Source organism: Apaloderma vittatum, unplaced genomic scaffold (assembly GCF_000703405.1).
Source record: "Apaloderma vittatum isolate BGI_N311 unplaced genomic scaffold, ASM70340v1 scaffold9594, whole genome shotgun sequence".
NCBI classification, from domain to species: domain Eukaryota; kingdom Metazoa; phylum Chordata; class Aves; order Trogoniformes; family Trogonidae; genus Apaloderma; species Apaloderma vittatum.
The window spans coordinates 16,299-33,350 of record NW_009714325.1 but is presented as its reverse complement, the minus strand read 5'-3'; the positions used below and the strand labels follow the sequence as shown (position 1 = coordinate 33,350).

The window sequence follows — 17,052 nt, the reverse complement described above, 5'->3', positions numbered from 1 at the left end:
AGGCTTCAGCACCGCTATGATTTCGGTAAATAGCGAGGTTGGTTTCCCCGCCTTAGAGAAAGGTACGTTTTGTTCTGTAAGTCTGGAAAAAGCCCTTTTGTTGAGTGTGGGGAGGTTTGTGCAGGCAACTCAATGTTTTGGTGCCGTTCTAATAGGAGAAGTTGGCAGAGAGGCTTCCCCCATGTGCCGCTGGGAGCTCTTCTCACTCAAATTTGTATGTTTTAAGGCCTTTTTACATCTTCAAATCTCACCGGAAAACACACAAAGGTGTGTTTTTCTTCTTATTCTTTTTCTCTCTCTTTATTTTTTTTTCCTGTGTAACTAAAGGCCATTTAATATGGTCCATGTGGTGTAATATTTGTGAGGTTTTAGTGAAAAAGCTGTGTTTTGCATGCCAGGAGGCACTGAATGCAGCTGCAGGACCTCAGATTACGTAAAATTCTTGTGGGATTTACTCAGTCTTGTATTCTTGTCATGTTTCAATTGTACTGTAGCAATATAATGGCACAAACAAACGCAGCTTGAAATTATGTCCCAAACTGAAATGTTTACAAAACTCAAAATGTAAAAGCTAAAACGTAAGACCCAAAACGTGAATCTCCCCCAGAGATTAACAGAATTGGTTGTCTAAAATTAAACTGAGATGAACAGAACTGAATAAAATGAAGTGTGCATGTAAATACTGGTAGGACTTTGGTGCAAAATAGTGACAATGTCAATCACTGTCAGCCTGAGCAATTTTGAATCATAATAACCCCCGATTTTTCTTAGGTTTTGTGGGTTTTTTTAAAAAGCTGCTGATAATTGTAGCACCGGATTCAGATTTCTTAAGTTTAAATAAATGTTACTGGAAAGTAATAATTTTTAAATGAAGTTGCAATAAAAATACAAATTTTATGTTTCATGCTACATGCAGCCTAGACCTTGCAGCATCAGAACTTGCATGTGGAACTGTTTAGAAACAAAACTGAGCGGTTTAATTATTCTAATGAAGTAGAAAAAGAAAATAGGCCACTCTGATAAAGGCAATCACTGAGTTAGAATATAAAATTTTATCGAACATACAGACTTGATGGAATTTACTTGCAAATATTAAAGCGTTATGACTGATATTTAGAAAAAGATGTGCGAGCATTTCAGTAGATAACCTAAGTCAGAACATTAGTTGCTGTTTGATGCTTCGGTTTTATTACAGAATTCTTGGTTATGCTGAAATGTCTTGTTAAAAAAAAAAAAAAAAAAGCTGTGGAGCGAGTGTTTCTCAGTGCTGTTCCTTTCCCTGCCTGTAATGCTGCGGTCCTCACTGGAATCGGAGGACGATTCCCACTGCTGTCGGTGGCAGCTGAAGCAAGGCCCTGTATAACTGCACCCATTCAGTACGAAAATAGGCTCCAAACCAGACATTCTAGGAAATGCTTTAAGCCTTTTTTTTTTTTTCTCCTTTCTTTCTCCCCATATTTTTGATGTAGGGGGAAGGCTGGTGTGGTTGCAAGTGAGGTGTGCTGCGTTTGTGGCTTTCGTTGGTTGTCGTGCTTGTGTTTCCTGCAGGTTTTGTCTGTTCTGCAGTCCTCTAGGCTAGTCAGGAACCTGTGGGAATGTGCTTGAGGAGGAGATTTAACTTCCCTGCCGAGACACTAATTTAAGCTGACTAGTTGAAACTACTGGTATGGTTTTTATGTCTGTGCTGACTCAACCATTATGGACACCAGGCTGCTGGAGCCAAACCTTTCTGGTGCCTGTATGGATCATAAATAAGCCAAAAGAAATAGATGTGGAGTGTTTTAATTGGCAATTTTCTGACCATGCTTTATTTCCTTTTTTTTTTTTGGCATCTAAAATAGGTTTCATAGTTGCAATTTTGTCTGTGAAAGGGGATTTAAGGAAATCAACATGCATTTATAAACTCTTTAAATCCTTGTAACATTGCTATAAAAACGCAATGTTTTGTGACTGCATAGCTGTGATAAATTTTCCTCTCTGTCCTGTTTATTTTCAGAATATGCTTGAAGAACTATTAATTCATAAGCCCGATGATCCCATTCAGTTTATGATAAACCATTTAAAGCAAAACAACGATGATGGTAAGTGAAAACTGAGACTCCATAAATAGTTCAATTCCTTATTTGTAAACAGCTGTTTGAAAGCTGCACTTTCACTTGGCAGGTGATGGATAAAACTTTTCAGACTGTGTCTTGAGGGGGGGTGGGGGAAAAGAAAAAGATGAGCGTTTTGGAATAGTTATGGGTAAGGTTCTTTTAATTTCTTTTTTAGTGGATAATCTAATAAAAAATGCACTTTAACAGTTATAACAATGAAACCCTCTAAGGGAATAACAAAGAGTTCTGGTGTATCAATTATTAATGTGTTGTGTGCCCCATCTGATATTTCCTGTTGTCTTTAAGCTCACTAATTACTCCTTTTGTCAGGTGTAAATTTGGTTTCTTATTCTACCTGGGCTGGCAGTTTCTCTGTTTTTTGATTAGTTAGTTACTTGCTGCTGTTAATGAGTTCCACTACTCAGTGGCATCTCAGCTGAAGGAACCGTGAGCGTGCCTACTGCTATGTGTAACAAAACCTGATAAATTGAATAGGAAGTCTGTATTCTGCACAATAAAAGCATGTACACTCAATCAAATTATTTGATTTACAAACCGTTCACCCTTAGGCAGATTATCTTTGGATATGCACAACTGCACTATAATTTTTGTTCTGCATGAGCTGTCAGGGGTAGCTGGTGTCATGTTGCTTTGATGTTTCTTTAAAACCATAGTAAACCATTATGAAAGTTCTGCTGCAGCATCAATGAAGTCATTATCACTGGAGGTGCTCTGAGCTCTTAGTGGTGCTGAGCAGATGGATGTTGATTGAAATGCTGCTAAATATATTTAAAAAAAATAAATAATCAAGTCCTGCAAATTGTGTCCAGCCTTTTCTGATGCAGGCAGCATGAGTAATCAATCTGTTTTATAGACCCGTGGAAAATAAGCGGAAGAATTTCATTTGGTTTGATAAAATGCTGATAAAATTTCTTCACACTGAGCTAACATTTGTCCTTAAGCCTCACAGCATTATTTGAACAGAAGTAGACAGGTTTCCATTTCCTGACTTCAGTACTTAGAGGCTAAAGATAGAACTACAGCAGTCGTTTGTCAAAGGAGAAAGGCTGTCTGCTTTTGGTCTAGAAAAACCTATTAAGAAAGAAGAGGAACTTCAATTAAAATTAAAGCCTAAATGTTGTTTTAAGAATAAATTATATGGAAAATAATGTAACAGAAATCGGTAGCAGAGTTGATTTTACTTTTTGATCATGGCGGAAGGTGCTGACTATTTAGAAGAAAAAAACCTTATTAGAGCCATCAGTAAAGTGATGAATTTTCATGATCTTGCCTTGCTAGACAGTTTTAGCCCTAGAGAAAATTTCAAACAGAGATGTGTGGAAAAGAAGCGTTGTGTCTGTCCCAGGTGTGAAGTTAGAAAACCTTTTAAATTAATAATAGGATCTAAAGCACTCTTAAAAATATAAACAAGTCTAATGATGATTATAGCTTACAACTGTCCTCAAAATCTCGTAGGTCAAATGTGTGGCTAAGTGTTTGTGCTTAAGGCTCTGTACTATCGTTCTTTAATGTGTTCCTTCTAAAAACCTTAAAGAACCGTATGAAGACTGATAATTCTTTTCTACACGAAGATTCTGGTTTTCTGCATTGTATCCTGGTCTGTGCTAATGAAAAAGTTTCAGGATCCAAGTGGTGTTTCTGCGAGTTCAAACCTCTGAAGAAATGTAAAAAAAGTTCTGCAAGAGTGTTTGTCGTGTCCTATGTGCTTTCCCTGTTTGACAAAGGATTTCTCTTCCAAGCTAAGCAAATTTTGTTGCATTAATTTTAATCATAGAATCTTTTGGACTTAAATGAAGCTCAGTGTGTCCAGCTGTTCTTTTGCATTATTCCAGGATTAATTTTGTAATTATGAAAATCATTGCTGAACATTACAACTTGGAAGAGTAAATCCTGTAACATCTCATCAAGACTAATGTCATGGAATGAAATATGATTCATTACTGAAGAAAAATATTAAGTAAAATATAAAGTATTAAATACTGACTATTTTCTGATTGGAGGGGGTTAAATATTACATACAGTGGTGTCGTGGTTGTGCCCTTGTGTCATATGTTTAGGGAGAATGCTTTAGAGGAGTCTTACAACTGTGCAAATGAGTAAATCAGTGAATTACGCTGCCCCATCTGTTGCCAGCCACTAAGCAGAGAGAAAACCAGATTTAGTACAAAGTGAGCATTTACAGTAGCCCTGGGCAATATTAAAGCATGATATGGTGTATATAATGGTATGTTTCGTTTTTTATCAAACGTTTGTCCAAGAAAGCTGTGTATTAAAGCTTCAATACCTAAGGGTTTTCTTGTGAATTTTAAATCATGCTCCTAGTTAAACCTCAAAAGGATCTGTGGATGGAAAGGTTTTTTGATTTTCTTTGAAGTGGTTTGAAGAAGTTGATTAGTGTTGGCACCCGAGCACTCTTTTATGACGCTGTTTATAAATAATTCCTAAGTACCGGGCTGGAGTTTCAAGGTGTTAGATTAAAAAAAAAAACCCTAGGATTTAATCACATTACATTTGAAAGAAATTAGGTGATAAAAACAGCTGATGTATCCTTTTAAAGTATTTTTCTACATTGTGTACTAGTTCTGTTGCACTTGCAAGAACCAATAAGGGGGGAGTTTTTCTTAAACCTTCCAAGTCAAATAACTTTGTAAAGATGAATCTGTAATTTGGGTTTCATGTATGTTTAAAAATTGCACCTGCCCAATAACTGTTAAGTGCAGGGAAGGCCTCATAAAAATACGTTTCACATCCTTCCCTGTCTGCTGCCATCAGACACTCTGTCTTCCTTGGTTATCAAGAGCTGCAGAGGTTTTTGGGTGAGTAGATCCCTCCTCTGTTTTGACCTGCATTACTCCCCGTAAATACTCATTGGTCCCTTCTCTCTATAGTCTGGTTTGGTTTAGGTTTTTTTTCCCCCCCGAGGTGTAGGGGAAAAACATCAAAGATGTTAATATAAAATGACAGCTCAAGGGATTACAGCCCCAGGTGTGTTTGTGGAAAAAGTCCCAAATACTTTCCTAGCAGTTGCTCAATTTTCCCCTTGTTTGTCTTGCCCCTAATTCATTCCCAATGAAGCTTGCAACTGTAACGTTGTCTCTGTGTGTTAGATTAAGAATTCCTCAGAACTGGACGTGTTTTTCCCACCTTGCCCCCTCAGGGAAAGGAGAGGAACACACAGGAAAGAAACGCAAAACACAAAGACAAAGAAAATTACTTTGAATAATGGCTAGAAAAATTGAAGATAGAGAGAGAGTGTTTAATTTTGCAATATCTAAATCTTCTCTGAACCTTGACACAACCTATTTAGATGAAACTAAAAGGTGAGATTACATTTTTTGTGATGAGAGGCCAAAGTTTTGCCAAAGTATCTTTACTGTCATACTTTGTAAGGGAAATAAGAGATTATCTCAAGAAGTTCCATCCAATCTCAACCATTCTATGATTATGATAATAGTAACTTTTAAATAGTCCTGTCCTGAATGTACAAGCTAAAATACTTTTTTTTTTGTATTAGGTCTAAATCAACGTTTTGGGAATAAAAGTCAAACTCAGATAAATAAATGTTCATATCTTATGCTCTAATTCACCTACTACACTCTCTGCGTTTAAATTGATTGAGAGATATATGTATTTCTCTCTCTCTAAGTGGCATATTTAGTCAGAGTATTAATCTCATTGACCATGGAGATTAAAGGAAGACCCAGCTGGCACTGACTTCATGTCCCCCCCTTTTTCTTTCTCCCCGCCAGTGGAGCCCAATCCTGAAGTCTCCATTCAGGCAGTTTTCCAACTGAAATAATTGTTTCGTTGTGATCCCATTTATAGTATGCAATGCAATAGAAGGAAACTGGTTGGGATTTTTGCCATTCTGCATCTTGACATTCACATACTCTTCTTCCACAGCTCCAAGAATTTGTGTACTTGGCCCACCTGCTTCTGGGAAAACTACAGTTGTAAGTGTATGACTTTCAATGTTATAGTACTGTCCACTTACCTTTTTACTTTCTACTGAGCAAGACAGTCGTGAAGATTTTATGCTGAGGAAATAATTTTCAGAATTATCTAAGTGATAGAAGAGCACGAGACAAATTGAAGTGTGGCATTTCTAAGGGGTACACCTGAATATTACGCCTCAGGTTAAATGGAAATGTTCGAGTGAGCTCTGCAAGAACGCGCTCAGGTAGCGGTACTGCCGTAACGCAGCTGAATTCTGCCTGCCCTTTTCTCCCAGCCTTTTAGCAGAACTGATTAACCTGGGAGGAGTACCACAGGTACCTGTCTGTGGTATTCCCGTATTGTGGATTGCTCCATTCACATGGCCAGTTGTCTGCCCTGTCTGCTGGTACAGCTTAATTGAAAATGCCAAAGTTGCATTTGAACCACTGAGAAAGCTGACCACACAAACAGCAGATGAGGGTGGTATGTACATCCTAGGAAGAATGCTTTTTTCTTTAAAAATCTATGTTACAGTGTGGTAGATGAAGATGACCTTATTCAAAGCTATGGACTCTTGAACATCTGTATAAGAGAATGCTTAAATACATAGTCTGTGTGCTCAGAGAGAAGGCTAGAAAAATGCTCCCTGTCTTTCTGCAGCCTTCTGAAGAAATGCTTCATTTTCTTTCCAAATATTTCAGCCTGTACTTTTTCCTCTTCTTCCCTCAGGCTATGTGGCTTTGTAAACATTTGGATGCCGTACGTATCTCTCGGGAGACTTTGTTATCCAAGGAAATATTAGCGCTGACAAAAGAAGCAAAAGCGTATAAAGAAAGAGAACAGGTGTGTAAGAGGATATAATAATAGTAGCTCTCATGTCATCAGAGAGGAATGATATGGCATTTTCATGATTTCCACTGCTATATGTTGAACAGGTCAGAGTAAATATTCTTAGATCTGTGGTGATTTGTACATTGGTTTGTGTATATGTAGGTATAGGACCTTCCAGAAAATAAGGGTAACCTCTGCTAGGTAAGAAGATGTGAACAAAGGTGTGCCAGGGCATAGAATAGAGGCAGGAGAGGAAAACAGTGTAAAGTAATGGAAGTGTTGAAACCATTAACCTTAGAAAAATAGGCTGAAAATAGTGTTTATTACACTGAATTAGTGAAGGAAGTTTGGAGATGCCTCAAATAATATACTTAAAAGAGAGGAAAGAGTTTATTGAACTCACTGAACTTACTGGCAAAAGGGTTTGCTTTTTGGCTGGGATGATATAAAATGTTTCTTACTTGAGAATATGTACTTTGAAATCCTCATTCTAATTATTAAAGATTGTTTTGCTAGGTTCATAAATTTCAACTTGGAGGGGGAGAATTTAAAACAAAAATTCCCTTTGGTTTAATTACTGTAATTATTAACATATTTCAGACTATACAGATGCACTTTCAAGGGTGTCCTTTTGGGCTTATTTGGTTTAAAAAGATGGATGGTGCAGAAGATGAAAGTCAAAAATGTCAAGGCTAATCAGGTAGTAAGGAGTGCCCGAAGAGCAGAATCTCATGGTGGTTTAGTACTGTGCTGTTTGCTTTTGGTTTTGAGGTGTTAGATCCTAGAACAACATTTTCACATTTTCTTTTGTTCTTCTATATGAGTTTGATTCTTCAAATGTGACTCCTAAAACTAGGAGGGAACTGCTGGCTTCCTTGAAATCAATACAAGCTTTACAGTGACTTAAAATGTAGCCAAATTGCCATCTCAGGCTGTAGTTTCCCTTACTGATTTATGTCTGCTGGGTAAATCTGCTGTTGCCGTAACTGAACCCCTGTTCTGCTGAAGCAAGTGGTAAATTTGACTCCTCTAGCCTACATAACATCCATTAGCACTAATAGGGTTTGAATGTCTGTCCAGGAACACAACAATAGCTGTTTATACTCTCTTTGATACAATCAGGGCATTAAAAAGTTGTAGTACTGGCCAAAGCAATTTAATAAATGGAAAGAGGAAAAGCAGGAACTGTGTTTTTGAAAGTCTGGTGGTGTGAAGATCATATAACACAATTTAATGTTGTTAGAGGAATGTTTCTTGCCTCTAAGGTTACTGTGGCTAAATTAACCCTGGTGCCAAAGGTCATTCATTTTGAGGTCAGTAGGCCAGTGCTACTAGATCTGGGCAAACGCTGCCGAAAGGTCTGCAAATGTTTGTTCACATATTTTACTTGCTTATCTTTAGCCAAGCTTTCGTCTCTTTTGTGTTCGTTCCCAGTCAACATTAAAGCTTTTGAGTTTTCCTGGCACGAGAATTCATGGAAGGCGTATTTAGAATATGTGATTATTCTCTGAAGCTCAATTTTTATATTTGGACGTGCAATCGTTCGCTAACGTGCACCTGGCCTCTTACTAATGAGCATAACTCAGGTAGTGAATTTTAAATAGTGACTGTTCAAAGCCAAATGTGATCATTCTACATGTAAGAATATATCAAAAAGAAGTCAAATATTTTTGAATATTCAATAAATTTGAAGAACCACAAGCTATCAATAAATATTCCATGAACAGAAAAAGAGGCTACATTTTTGGATAAATCATTGCAAATTATTCCCTCATCTCTAGTTGTTATAATGTTAATAGGAAGCACCTTCAGGCTTTTCCTATAGTGAAGTCTAATGATGAGGTGTTGCATGTTTCACTTTTCCTATTAACTGGATAAAATAAGAAGTTGAAACAAGTGTGGTAATTGTGGGCTTGTGGGATGGGTGTGCTCTTAATGTTATATAGTAAATGACAGTTAAGGTGTTTGCATACCACTTACTGACTTAAAGCAGCTCTAGAATTGCATTGTATCCCCATACTTCTTAAGAAGAAATAAAAGAAAAGCTAAGACATCCTTATCTATGCATGTTCAGCATTCTAATCTATTCCAGGATAAGCCACTATGAAGGAACAAATAGGAACTTCTCCAGTCCTGTGTGTACGTAGAAAAGACAAGCCTTTCATGGTTATTTGTCTGAACATCCATGTTATTTGTATAAACATCCATGATTTTCAGAATACTAAACCAAATTTCTTCAAACTTCACTTTTCTCTCCAAGATGCAAACTTAGATAACATGAAATATTTAAAATTAATCATGAAGGAGTACAGTTTTCCAGCAGTATGGAAATAGTGATTAAACCAGTGTGCAGAGCAAAGTGGGCTGGACAAAACCCCACAGCAGCAGGTCTTGCCATGAGCGACACCGACTGTTGGGGCAGACTTCGAGTGCCTTCAGCAAGATGTGGTTCCGCACTTAGCAGAAGGGTCTGTGGCGTTGCATGTTTCTGGGAGGTGCAGACCCATCCACCAGACTCATGATATATTTATGTGAGTGTTTACGAGAGAGAAATCTTAAATCTGCTGTCTGATCTGTATCAGGTTTAATGGTTTCTAGTTGAATAATTAGGCATTCTACCAGCAACCTATTGAAAATTATTTTGTAGGCCATTGCTCAGTAGGAGGCAAGCTGACCAGGAAATGAGACTGGAATTGAGCCACAGAGAACAGAAGGAACTAAACCACTGAAATACCTGCCTGTGTGTCCACGATTGGTTTTGTGCAATAAACTCCACTCAAAAGAGAGGACTAAGAATACCACCACACTGAAAGAAGCTGCTGTAATTTTGGTTTAAATTGGTTTGGCAAGGCTTAGCAGAGTGGCCCCCCGGCAGTCGCTAGCCTGTCTTGACATGACACATCAAAGAAGCGAGCAAGAAGCTCGCTGTTTCTGATAGCAGCGTGATGCACCTTTGGAAGGTGACAGGCTCAAAGCCACAGACCCAGGCTCCAGCAGCGAGAGGCTGCAGGAGGCTTCGCCGCAGCACCCTGTGGGACCTGCTGGCTTTCAAGAAACACAGCAATTTCTTTCCCTTTTTCTCTTTTTGCCTGCTTGAATGTTGCCTTGTGAATGGCTGATATTAGGAAAGGTGCTGAGAACTGGGGACAGGAGCGAGAAACAAAACAAGAAAACCCACTGCCTGCCTGGGCCACCTTGTCCCTTCCACAGCCAGACGAGGACTGCTCTCATGCTTTCTCTGCTGTAAAGTGACTCATGTGGTAGCATTTCCACCCCTCCTGGTGAAATTGTTTCACGATCTAACAAAGAAGATTGTTATGAAATCTTTCCACGCAGCCAGCCACATTTTCATTATAATCTATCTACATCCTTTAGTATAAATTAAGCCTACAGAAATACTCTTTTTTAGGATTATGCCCTTCAGACTGTTTGGTTGGAAAAAAGAGATGGAAACCCACAATAGATGGAGCTGCACGGAACAAAGAGTAGAGCTCACATGATTAAGTGAAAGATAATTGTTTGTCTGGGGAAGTGGAGAATCTGACTGCAGATTTTTATTTGAGTATTTATTTTGTCTGTAATGACATAATGAATTATCTTGACAAGGCATTTAGTGAAATGATTAACAGCTGTTCCGACTGGTCGTGGCCAAAGGTTTAGACTTTATCAAGTTAAACCGGCTAACACAGAGTTTGCTTAACCAAGTTCAGCTTAGAATGAAGGCCTAAATTAACAAGATAGTGAAGAAAATTTTTACAAGAAGAAGGGTATTGTTATTTTCTTATCAGGAAATCAAGTATAATGGAAGAAATATGGAGGGAGGATGCTAAATCTGTAGAATTTTGTTCTTCAAATAACGACAGAAAGAAACAGCACTGAAAATATTAGCACATACAGTTTCAATCCCGTTTCAAAGTCCTGCATTTAAAAATAAGCTAACATTAACACTAAAATCAAACGATAAAATGTGTTTTAAATAAACTTACTGGGTGACAAAAGAGTCCGAGTTAGTTGAAACTATGAGACAAACCTTCCGAAAATCGGACTCTTTCTGCTATTTGCCCTGTGTTTGAGATTCTCCTTGTCTTGCATGGTATCTGTTAAGCTCACTAACGTTGAGTCCACCAACCTGAAGCAGTAATGAGTCAGGTACTTGTGGGTGTGATGTTGTTATGGATCCTTTTGTGCGTTTGATGTCCAATATTTGTGTTCGCGTGCAAATCTTGGCACTGCTTTCGTGTTAGTGTGCAAAAAGCCTGGATGTAGGCTTTGTGCTCAGCTTGCCTTTAATATGGACTTTTATGGCCTTATTAACTCTCTGATATATTATGTTGATGACTCGGGAACTACACCGATTTATTTATTTATTTATAAGAAGACATCTCACTTCACCTTTAACCGGAATATGCCTGCATGGTAAAATTCCTTTTGAACTCAATAGTGAATATTCAGCCTTTTTTTGTTCTTTCTTTAGAAAATTCCCAACGCGCTTTGGGCCAATCTGATCCAGGAACGTCTGTCAAACGTGGACTGCATCAAACAAGTAAGAATTGCTCCTCAGAGGGCCGGTGGATAAGCACTTACACAACTCGTGCATCGTAGTTAGCATTCCGAGTCCTGAGCAGAGGAGGGAATGGGGGCAAATCATTGGGGGCTCTGGAGCGGATTGCTTTCTTGAACATCAGCAGAGGGAGTTGGGAGCTTTATTAACAGGATAAAGGGGAGGATGAGTGTATGCATATGCTAATCTTCTAGCACAGAGATGATCAAAGGCTGAACAAGCATAGCTTTGTTGATTGCCTGGGGCAACTGGCAGGGATACAGTGGACAAAACAGATAAACAGAAAATATATAAAAATCAATATGTTGATTTAGGATTTTTAACTCTTATTGAGGAAAAGGGGAAAAAGAAACTAACATTACTCATTTCAGTTTTTATTTCTCATTGTGTCTTTTTTATTAATTATTCCTGTGTTAAGAAAAAGCTGCATTTGAATCTCTTCTCTTGTAGGTAGTAATTAATATGTTCAATGATAGTTCACACAAGTAGGCAACTGAATGGATTTAGCCGTATTCACAGATGTGTGGCTTTTTTTTTTAGCCCTGATGTACATAGAGACTTTAAACATGGACCCTAAAGAGAACTTACATAGATTAATATTAGTTGAAATTAATATCTGGACTCAAGAAAAGCAAAATCTCTTTTATGTGTTAAACCCTCAGATTTCATGATTTGTTGAGAGCTTAATCAGCCCATTGTAAGGGATTATTTGTGAGAGACATACTAACATAATGAATAATGTCCATTTTCTAAACAGTGTCGAAATATGGGCTGGACATTATTTGATCCACTTCTTGACAGGAAAGTGTCCTGTCCAAAGTAGATGTTACATTCGTGAAGGACTGAACAGCTTTTTTTCAGATAAATAGGATGTGTTTTCAGAACAGTCACTCTGTCATGCCTGCATCTTTGGGGCAGGGGATAACTAGTGCTTCGTGACTTTATAGAGAGATTGCAAGGCTCAGAGTTTTACTAAAATCTGTTACTTCTCAGCGTCATCACCATCTACCTTCTTAGTTGAATAAAGCAGGGCTGGTAATTAACATTTCATTGAAGAGTCAGAATTGCTTCCTAAAGCCTCTTAGCATTGGGTACTGAAAGAAACTGGAAATGCTGAAAACCTTGTCTTGCAGTTCTTTCTCTGTCACTGATTTTTGGTGTAGCCTGTAATGATCCGCAGACTGGATCCTTCCATCCATGTAAAACAAAATAATCTTGAGGGCTGGGAAGTCGCCTTGTTGTTTTTAAGATGCTAATTCTGTAGCAGAGGTGTCTGTAGGTGCAGAGAAACATCAACAAAACCAGCAAGAAGAATCGAGAATATTTTCTGCCCCTGGGTGAAGGTTTTGGCCTTTAGAACTTGGCTTAAGCCACTGATGGAAGTGTCTTTCAGTGGACCTGCCTTGTGTAAGCGAGATCAGGTGGTCAATTATAGTGTATGAACTGCAGAAAGAATAACTCGATCAGGATGATAATGAGTAGCCAGAGATGTAATCTCTTAAATTGTTCCTGCCCGAGAGGTTTGCTAGAGGACATCTGTCTGTTGTGAGCATATAGCTGTAGCAGACTAGGTAGCACGCTGGTCTCTGTTAGCAGTAGCTTAGAACTAGTAAAATCCTGTGTACCTTACTCTATAATTGATTTATCGATTTTGAATTTGCAAAGTAGAATTAAACTTTAGCATTGCCAGTCACTGTGCTTGAATTATGTGGGTCTGTCTGGTTTCTCTTGAAAGTCTTTTTAGCTGAGTTTTATTTAACTTAATTTCATTTTGACTCAAATTAGTTATTTAGCACTCCGGATCAAATATCTAGTAGTATTTAATACATTTGTTTATCTGTAGTAAATCCACACAGGACTTAGGTCTTTCAATTGGCAGGAGAACCTGTTTAAAAACACACACGTGGTGTAACATCTTTGTTCATTTTTGTGGCATTTTGAATTAAAGAATGCAGCTGAGGAGCACTTGAGAAACCCATCCTGTCAGCTCTGGATATACTAGCAAACGAGGAGCAGAGAAAGCGTATGTATGCCAACATTTTTTATGTGAGCAGTGCAATGAGATATCATGGATATGCAGCAAGTCAGGTGATTGTATGATTTACTACCTTGTCCTTGTGGCAAGATGTGGAACATTGATCTCAAGTGAAACTTCTCTTCTAGGGAGTAGGTTTAAAATATCTTTAAACCTGTAGAGACGAAAGTAGTTTAGTAAGATGATAAACCCAAGAGGGATGCTTCTGCTCTTCTGATCACACACCGAACACCTGAACACCATCAGCTTCTCTGGTTGTGCTACTAGTAGTTAGCAGGTAGGGTAGAGAAGATGCTGGGGTACCCCTAGTACTTTCAGTAATTTTGGATAACTATTTTCTCACCTGGTTTCTCAAAGCTAGTAGTTGCTGGGACAATCTGTCCTCTAGTGCTATCTGAAGGAGAGCTCTTGGGTGACTTTAGGGCTTTTATAACAACAGCACTAAAACCTCCACGACGTGTTTATTTTTTCACTTGTCTCTTTGCCTGATTAAAAGAAGGTCTCTTTTAAATAGCTAATTTTTCCAGTGTTTGTTGTGATACTGTTAAAGAGAATTTTCCTAACCATCAGTGCATAAGCGAAATCCATTGCTCTCCAAAGGCTGCATCCAGCCTAGGTGGTTTGAGGGGTTTTTTGCACCATGTTTACTATAATTATATGCATGGTTCTAATTCTCATTTTAAGGGCAAAGGAAGAATCTGTCAGTGAGTGTTAAGTATTAGGTCAAGTTAACTCCAAGTAAGGCAACAAGATGGTTGAAATGCCAGCAGCTGCGTAGTGTCCTGCCTACGTTTTACATTCCTGTTGTTGTGACCAGCACACTGAATCAGTGCTGGGTGTCGTATGGAACTAGGAGGGAAAAAAAACACCTTTATAAAGCTACCCTGACATTCAGCAAGAATGGATTACATGTTATTGGTCTGGTTAACGCTTCAGCTATTTTTAGGGAAAGCACATAATTGACTTTTCAAAGTTGTGCTGGTTATTAAAAGTCTTTTAATTAATAGGAAGTAATTCATGGTCACTAAAACTTTCTCACGTTGTACAGGCCTTCCATTTGAAAGGGGATCTATGCATTGTAATTGCAATAGTTTCCTTGTGTGCTTGGAAATAGAATTAAGACTGTGGATTTTGTACATTGTTGAACAGATTTATGCCATTTCTTTCAAAATATGAGTCAGCTTTTTTTTTTTTTTCTGAAAATGTTAATAGATTAGGAGCAGTGTGTTGGACCATAGTACCACCAGCTGTTTGTTTTATTTCTCCTTGTGGTGTCATTGGCTTGGCATTAATTGTACAGCTTTCCTCCCACTGACAGTAGGAATACAGAATTTTTTGTGCCATTGTTTTGACACTCACAGGTTTATAGATGTCACAGGCACTCTCCAAGGAGAACATTTTTATTGATCAACAGCTCTGCTGAGACTCTGTGTTATGTGTTCTTCTAATACAAATGTAGTTAGGACTGCGAGGGATCAGACGGGTAGGTCTTCTGGCATACGCAGAAAAGTTATTGCAAGCATTATGTTAGAACCTGGGACTTGTGAAGCCGATATGAAGACTTTTCATCTTACAGAGTCAGTACGTGTTGGCTGCGGCACCTTTGGCTGCCGGTGTTGTGAGGGGAGTTCGTAGAACTGGTGAAGGCTAGTGAAGCGATGAATTTGTGATGATGGATTTGTGAGAGAGCGAGCTGAGCAACCTTACCCATGTCTTAGGAGCTTTCAGAAGCTAGGCTTAGGCCAGTGATCCACGCCAAGAAGTGGCAGAATTCCTTTTGTTTGATATTAAACAGCTCAGAAAGGATAGTGGCTGTCCTTAAAAGAGAAGGCAAAGAGAGCAATGGCTGCTGTGCTTTTTGGTTTTACCTCAGCAGGTAAAGATCGTCATGTTGTCTCTGTGAAACTCCATGTGAGGATAGTGATGGTACAGAGACTTATCTGGGGAGAGAGTCTTCCAATTCACCATCTTTTTTGCTTTCCAAGAAGATTGTGGCTTTCTGTAATAGCTTTGCAGCGTACGCAACCCGTCAGAATAATGTGGGGGAGGTGTCTTTCTAATGGGAAATTTTTTAAAGTTTGAGCTTCCTCCATGATCCATACTGCTAATGTTGATGGGCTGCAGGAGTTGGGTTGACAGTTGCTGCACTCCTCAGTCTGCTGTTTTCTGAAAAACTTTTCAATTTTAGATCCGTGCTGGCAAAGCTATTACTGACACTATTTTTTTGCATTATTATCTGTCCCCTTTCTTCAGATGGAAGTGCAAGGCATATAATGCTTTTCCAAAAATACCGAATGTCGATGTGGAAAAAAACTGTTGTGATGACTTGTTTTCCTAAAGGCAGCAGCATGCGTGACTTGATTTTATGCTTGTGGTTGAGATTTCTTTCAAGATGTGCCATGTAATTCAGCACTATTTCTTTGCACTATTCCTTTTCATTATTCTAAGGCAATGTCAATTTTGGACTTTGTAATTAAAGAAAAAATAAAAAATTGAGGATGTAAAGGTCGAATACCAAGAGAGAACTTGAATACCTGACTCATTATTGGGGTGGAAGGTGTGAAAGTATGTAGGCTTGGTATTTGAGCTGAGAGTAGTGCCAGCAAAGGAATGAGATTTACATTTGGGAATGACCTTGATTCCTTAAATCTGGAGAAGAAAGTGATGCCTTGAAAAGTAGTTCCTTGTTACAGATTTTCGGCCTGGCATGGGTCTCCGAGGAGCACTTCACCTGGCATTATGGCAAGAGCAGAATGCTGTATTTCCAGCAGTCTTCACATGAGGAAGGGATTGAGGTTTCCAGCTGAAAAAGAGGGGGCAGTGACCACAGAGTAAAGGCGCCGTGGAATTACTTTTTAGCCTTTGTTCCACCCTTGATGTGAGGGGGTGTAATCTACGCGTGGATGTGAGGTTGCTTCTATCAAGAACAAAAAATAGATGGCTTCTTAAAGAAACAAATTTACCATGTGAAGTTACTAATTACACTTTAATGTTAGTCAGGAGGGCAAAAAAGACCAGTGTTTGCATAAAGCATGATAGGCATATTTTAAGTCAGGTCTTGCTCTGCTGTGTCTTGCTTCCTCTTGCTTCGTTCCCAAGCCACGCTCTCTTTTCACTCTTTTTTTTTTTCCTTTTTTTTTTTTTTTGTATCTGTGACATCTGCTTGGAGCTTGTCCCTCCTGTGATACCATACTACTTGCAGCTGTTCAGACCTCCAGCTCTGAGCTGTGCATGGGGTGCCCTGAGCATACGGCCTTTTTGATGTGTGATAAAACAGAACCAAGCCACTGGGGGTATGGAGAGGGAATGCAGCAGAATATCAATAAACCTGTTCTGAACAAAGCTGGGGCTCTGTGGTGGAATAGACATTTCACTGAAGTGTCAAGTAGATGGATAATGTATTCTAATTAGGGACTGACTGATACCCTGGAACTCAGAGACCTTTGGAAATAAGATCCAAAATGCTACCTATTTTTGTAGTCAGTGTTTATTTTGCCTTTTTTTTGATGCCTTAAAACATATTTGTTGCAGGGAGCTATTTAGCGAGCTATGTTTTCTTACATTGCGAAAAC

The 17,052-nt window shown here is 38.6% G+C and overlaps 1 protein-coding gene across 1 annotated transcript in view; it reads left to right on the top strand.

The window, feature by feature from the left end:
- Positions 1-1,996: 1,996 nt before the first annotated feature.
- AK8 (adenylate kinase 8) overlaps positions 1,997-17,052 on the top strand; it is a gene marked incomplete at its 5' end in the record, with an annotated part of 30,295 nt that continues 15,239 nt past the window's right edge. The window contains 4 exons of the mRNA XM_009868713.1: positions 1,997-2,081; positions 6,021-6,070; positions 6,783-6,896; positions 11,359-11,427. Coding sequence (XP_009867015.1) covers positions 1,997-2,081; positions 6,021-6,070; positions 6,783-6,896; positions 11,359-11,427 — 318 coding nt within the window. The remainder of the gene's footprint in view (positions 2,082-6,020; positions 6,071-6,782; positions 6,897-11,358; positions 11,428-17,052) is intronic.